Source organism: Hypanus sabinus, chromosome 11 (assembly GCF_030144855.1).
Source record: "Hypanus sabinus isolate sHypSab1 chromosome 11, sHypSab1.hap1, whole genome shotgun sequence".
Classification (NCBI taxonomy): Eukaryota; Metazoa; Chordata; class Chondrichthyes; order Myliobatiformes; family Dasyatidae; genus Hypanus; species Hypanus sabinus.
This window is the reverse complement of record NC_082716.1, coordinates 110,479,397-110,485,396: the sequence shown is the minus strand read 5'-3', so window position 1 is coordinate 110,485,396 and position 6,000 is coordinate 110,479,397. Positions and strand designations below refer to the sequence as shown.

General features: G+C 47.8%; 1 protein-coding gene across 1 annotated transcript in view; it reads right to left on the bottom strand.

Annotated features, from left to right (window-relative positions):
* Positions 1-2,353: 2,353 nt before the first annotated feature.
* Positions 2,354-6,000, bottom strand: part of LOC132402278 (zinc finger FYVE domain-containing protein 1-like) — a 36,832-nt gene continuing 33,185 nt past the window's right edge. Inside the window, exon 11 of the mRNA XM_059985117.1 lies at positions 2,354-3,393. Within this exon, the coding sequence (XP_059841100.1) occupies positions 3,269-3,393 (125 nt within the window). The 3' untranslated portion in view covers positions 2,354-3,268. The remainder of the gene's footprint in view (positions 3,394-6,000) is intronic.

The following is a 6,000-nucleotide window of genomic DNA, read 5'->3' as shown; positions in this document are numbered from 1 at the left end:
GTCTATGGACAGAGCAACACACACAAAATGCTGGAGGAACTCAGAAGGTCAGACAGTGTCTATGGACAGAGTAACACACACAACATGCTGGAGGAACTCAGCAGGTCAGACAGTGTCTATGGACAGAGTAACACACACAAAATACTGGAGGAACTCAGAAGGTCAGACAGTGTCTATGGACAGAGTACCACACCGAAAATGCTGGAGGAACTCAGCAGGTCAGACAGTGTCTATGGTCAGAGTAACACACACAAAATACTGCAGGAACTCAGCAGGTCAGAGAGTGTCTATGGACAGAGTAACACACACAAAATGCTGGAGGAATTCAGGAGGTCAGACAGTGTCTATGGACAGAGCAACACACACAAAATGCTGGGGGAACTCAGCAGGTCAGACAGTGTCTATGGTCAGAGTAACACACACAAAATACTGCAGGAACTCAGCAGGTCAGACAGTGTCTATGGACAGAGCAACACACACAAAATGCTGGGGGAACTCAGCAGGTCAGAGAGTGTCTATGGACAGAGTAACACACACAAAATGCTGGAGGAATTCAGCAGGTCAGAGTGTCTATGGACAGAGCAACACACACAAAATGCTGGAGGAACTCAGCAGGTCAGACAGTGTCTATGGTCAGAGTAACACACACAAAATGCTGGAGGAACTCAGCAGGTCAGAGAGTGTCTATGGACAGAGTAACACACACAAAATGCTGGAGGAATTCAGCAGGTCAGACAGTGTCTATGGTCAGAGTAACACACACAAAATGCTGGAGGAACTCAGCAGGTCAGACAGTGTCTATGGACAGAGTAACACACACAAAATGCTGGAGGAATTCAGCAGGTCAGACAGTGTCTATGGTCAGAGTAACACACACAAAATGCTGGAGGAACTCAGCAGGTCAGACAGTGTCTATGGACAGAGTAACACACACAAAATGCTGGAGGAACTCAGCAGGTCAGACAGTGTCTGTGGACAGAGTAACACACACAAAATGCTGGAGGAACTCAGCAGGTCAGACAGTGTCTATGGTCAGAGTAACACACAAAATGCTGGAGGAACTTAGCAGGTCAGACAGTGTCTATGGACAGAGTAACACACACAAAATGCCGGAGGAACTCAGCAGGTCTGGCAGCTAGCAGTTGAAGTTTTGGGCCGAGACCACTCATCAGGGCTCTTGCTCTAACAACCTTTTCTACAGGTGCAGTGTTTGTATACATCAGGTGATCACTTTCCAACCCAGTTGTGACACTCAAGAGTCTCCGTTCACTGCTCTCCGTCCAGTCATCGTTTCCTCATCCACTCCGTGCTTGCAACTTGTGAAATCCCCGCTGAAGTGGCTTGTTGGCAATATTATTTTCTGCATTTATTTTTTTAATATGTTTATCAACAAATGTTTGTTTTGAAAACTATTCAGCAGAGAATGTGATGTGTATAAATTTAGCATTTGATGTATATTACTGACCTGGATAAAAAATGTGGATGGGAGGGTTAGTAAATTTGCATGTGATACCAAGATCGGTGGTGTTGTGAATAGTGTAGGAGACTGACAAAGAATACAGCAAGATGTAGATTAAAGATTCAAAGACCAAAGCATATTTATCAAAGAATGTATATGTAACCAGATGTTTCCTGGAGTGGGGGAGTCTAGGACCAGAGGACACAGATAGAATGGATGTGGAGAGGATGTTTCCTATAGTGGGGGAGTCTAGGACCAGAGGACACAGATAGAGTGGATGTGGAGAGGATGTTTCCTATAGTGGGGGGAGTCAAGGACCAGAGGACAGAGATAGAGTGGATGTGGAGAGGATGTTTCCTATGGTGGGGGAGTCTAGGACCAGAGGACACAGATAGAGTGGATGTGGAGAGGATGTTTCCTGTAGTGGGGAGTCTAGGACCAGAGGACACAGATAGAGTGGATGTGGAGAGGATGTTTCCTATAGTGGGGGGAGTCTAGGACCAGAGCACACAGGTAGTGTGGGTGTGGAGAGGATGTTTCCTATAGTGGGGGAGTCTAGGACCAGAGGACACAGATAGAGTGGATGTGGAGAGGATGTTTCCTATGGTGGGGGAGTCTAGGACCAGAGGACACAGATAGAGTGGATGTGGAGAGGATGTTTCCTATAGTGGGGAAGTCTAGGACCAGAGGACACAGCCTCATAATAGAGCAGGGGTTCTGAACATTTTGTAACCCTGAGGTTCTGTTGGCTGCGTAAGTCTAGAAGACAATTTTTGGCCCCACCAAAATGTGTGAGACTGAGGTGCAAAACCTCCTGTTTGTGTGGATGCTGCGCGATGTGTTCCCCTGTTACAATTCAGTACCACAAAATAACAGGCAGTACAGCGTTTGGAATTGAACAGTTTAGCTTTATGATTCTTAATTTGACTGAAGGGTTAGCAAAGTAAAACAAAAAGGGCCCATTTTAATGAGCCAGTCTAACACGCACAAGTTGGAGCTCACAGGTTCTCTTACGTTGGTCCTCCATCGATTTCCTCAGGCTTCGTTGACTCTCAGCTCCACTCCAAGTCCACTCCTTTCTGGCATCTTCTCTCCCCATCTTCCACCGAACAAAAGACCCAGATCACCTCGGTCTCAGGTGAAAAGACACTTCGCACTTTCCAAAGCCCCCGTTGTCTCCAGCCATGACCCAAGCACTGCTGTTACACAGAAACCATTACACTGGCAGTGAAACCTTTCCCAGGGTGCTACATGTAAATTATACACTTTGAAATTTGTCTGCCTGCAGTCAGCCACAAAGCAAAAAACTCCAATAACCCAATTTTAAAAATGACCAAAAGCCACTGTGCAGAGAAAAAGAGGAAGAAAAACGCACATCGTGCAACAATAGAAGCAAGCTAACAGCATCCCGAACCAGACTGATTCCCAGATCTGCCCCCGGAGCAGCTGGAGTGGGCCCAAGAAAGCCTCGGCCCCCAGTTCATCACACCAGCGGCTGGATCAATTCACAGCCTCATGCCGCAGGGAAAGGAATGAACATTCACGGGAGAGCGAGCGGAACCCGCCCCATCCTCACCCCTGCACCCAGCACTCAGTTTTCCAGTCTGTGTCGGCATTTAAATTGTCCAGGTACCGGGTTGTGCCACGTTCCGGGACCCGAATCCAGGTGCAGCGACACAGTGGGGCCGCCCAGCCCGAAGCCGGTCTCTATCTCGTCGACTTGGCTCAGTGCTTGGGCGATCCAACCTCGCAACCGGGTCAGGTGGACCGGCATCGAGGTTCTTCCACGTCGACTCCTCTCCAAATCACTCAATCCACCTCCACCTCCGGCAGCAGTACGATCTCCGTCTGTGAAGCCAGCAGCCGAAGCACACTGTGCTTCACTATGCTCCAGGACGGCTCACCCCTCAACCAGTCTCGCTTCTGCCTGCCTCCTCAATATGTTTCATGAAAGAGAAGTAATATTTTTAGTGGAATCTCTTGCCTTAGGATTTACCAGTAAGCCGTCACACAACTTCGGTAGCGTCACCTTAAACCAGAAGCTGGACCGGTTACAGATCTGGGCAGAGGAATGGCAGATGGAGTTTAACCCAGATAAATGTGAGGTGTTGCACCTCAGTAGGACAAATGCAAGGAGACAATACACAAGATCCTTAACAGTGTTACTGAGCAGAGTGATCTTGGGATCCGAGTTCAGAGCTCCTCGATAGTAGATATACAGGTCGATAGTGTGGTTGAGAAGGCTTATGGAATATTTGCCTTTAATAGTCAAGGCACTGAGTTCAAAAGTCGAGAGGTTATGTCACAACTTTATAGACCTCTGGTTAGACCACGCCTGGAATATTGAATAGAGTTCTGGTTGCCCCACTATAGGAAGGATGTTGGGGCTCTGGAGAGGGCGCAGAAGAGATTTACCTGGTTTAGAGGGCACGTGCTATCACAAGAGGATGGATAAACTTGGGTTGTTTTCTTTAGAGCGGTGGAGGCTGAGAGGAGATCTAATAAAGGTTTGCAAGATTATTAGAGTGGACAGGGAGTATCTGTTTCCCAGGGTTGAAATGTCTAATACCAGAGGGCGTGCATTGAGGGTGAGAGGGGGTAGGTTCAAGGGGGATGTGAGGGGTAAGTTTTTTACTCAGAGTGGTGGATGTCTGGAATGTGCTGCCTGGGACGGTGATAGAGGCAAATACATCAGAGGCTTTTCAGAGACGTTTGGATAGGCACATGGATGTGAGGAAGATGGAGGGATGTGGACATGGTGTAGGGAGGAGGGATTAGTGTTTGTGTTTAAAAAAAATTCTTTTTAGCTGGCTTGGCACAGCATTGTGGGCCGAAGGGCCTGTTCCTGTGCGGTACTCTTCTACATTCTTGAAACATAGGAGCAGAATCAGGCCATTCAGCCCATTGAGTCTGCTCCACCATTCCATCATGGCTGATTTATTACCCCCCTCAACTCCTTTCTCCTGCCTTCTCCTCGTAACGTTTGACACCCTCAGTAATCAAGAACCTACCAAACTCCACTTTAAATATACCCAATGACCTGCCCTCTCTGCAGAAACAAATTCCACAGATTCACCACCCTCTGGGGAAAGAAGTTCCTCCTCATGCCCATTCCAAAAGGCTACCCCTCTATTCTGAGGCTGTGCCCTCTGGTCCTAGACTCCCCCACCATGGGAAACATTCACTCTATCAAAGCCTTTCAACATTTGGCAGGTTTCAATGAAATTCCACCCCCCCCCCCTCAGTTTTCTAAACTCCAGTGAGCTAAGGCCCAGAGACATCAAATGCTCCTCTTATTTTAACACATTCATTCCCAGGATCTTTCTAGTTACTTCTTCTGGACCCTCTCCAAGTATATTTAGGTTTATCTGGAGAATGAACTGGTACAAGGCACCTGCAGCTTCCATTGTTTGTGGGAGGTCAGTAACAACATCCCTCTGGGGTACAGAGAACTTTGAGATCTGAACATTGACTGGAGGTCAGTGTCCCAAAGCACAGAAACATGTCCTTCATCCCAGCTCACCAATGCCTCCTCGTGTTCTCTGCACTATTTATTTAGTTGATTATTTATTTGCACACTTTGACTTCTTTCACACGTTGATTATTTGTCAGTCTTTGTTCGTCCATCACTGGCAAAGTCCTTCCCCACTGAGCAGAGTTACATGGACTGCTGTCACAAGAAAACAGAATCCATTATCTCAGAACCCCAGAACCCAGACAACGCTCTCTTCCTGCTGCTGTCATCAGGCAGAAGGTAAAGGACCCTCAGGTCCTACACCACCAGGTTCAGGAATAGTTATTACCCCACAACCATCAGGCTCCTGAACCAGTGCGGATAACTTCACTCACCACAATGAGCCTCAGGTCCCACACCACCAGGTTCAGGAACAGTTATTACCCCACAACCATCAGGCTCCTGAACCAGTGTGGATAACTTCACTCACCACAATGAGCCTCAGGTCCCACACCACCAGGTTCAGGAACAGTTATTACCCCTCAACCATCAGGCTCCTGAACCAGTGTGGATAACTTCACTCACCACAATGAGCCTCAGGTCCCACACCACCAGGTTCAGGAACAGTTATTACCCCTCAACCATCAGGCTCCTGAACCAGTGCGGATAACTTCACTCACCACAATGAGCCTCAGGTCCCACACCACCAGGTTCAGGAACAGTTATTACCCCACAACCATCAGGCTCCTGAACCAGTGTGGATAACTTCACTCACCACAATGAGCCTCAGGTCCCACACCACCAGGTTCAGGAACAGTTATTACCCCTCAACCATCAGGCTCCTGAACCAGTGTGGATAACTTCACTCACCACAATGAGCCTCAGGTCCCACACCACCAGGTTCAGGAACAGTTATTACCCCACAACCATCAGGGTCCTGTACCAGTGTGTGGATAACTTCACTGATCTCAACTCTGAAATGATACAACTACTTACAGACTCACTTTTAAGGATTCTGCAACTTATTTTCTCAATATTATCTCTGAACTTTGCAATGAGGTGAGCCATCTAAGGCAGTAACGCTTGC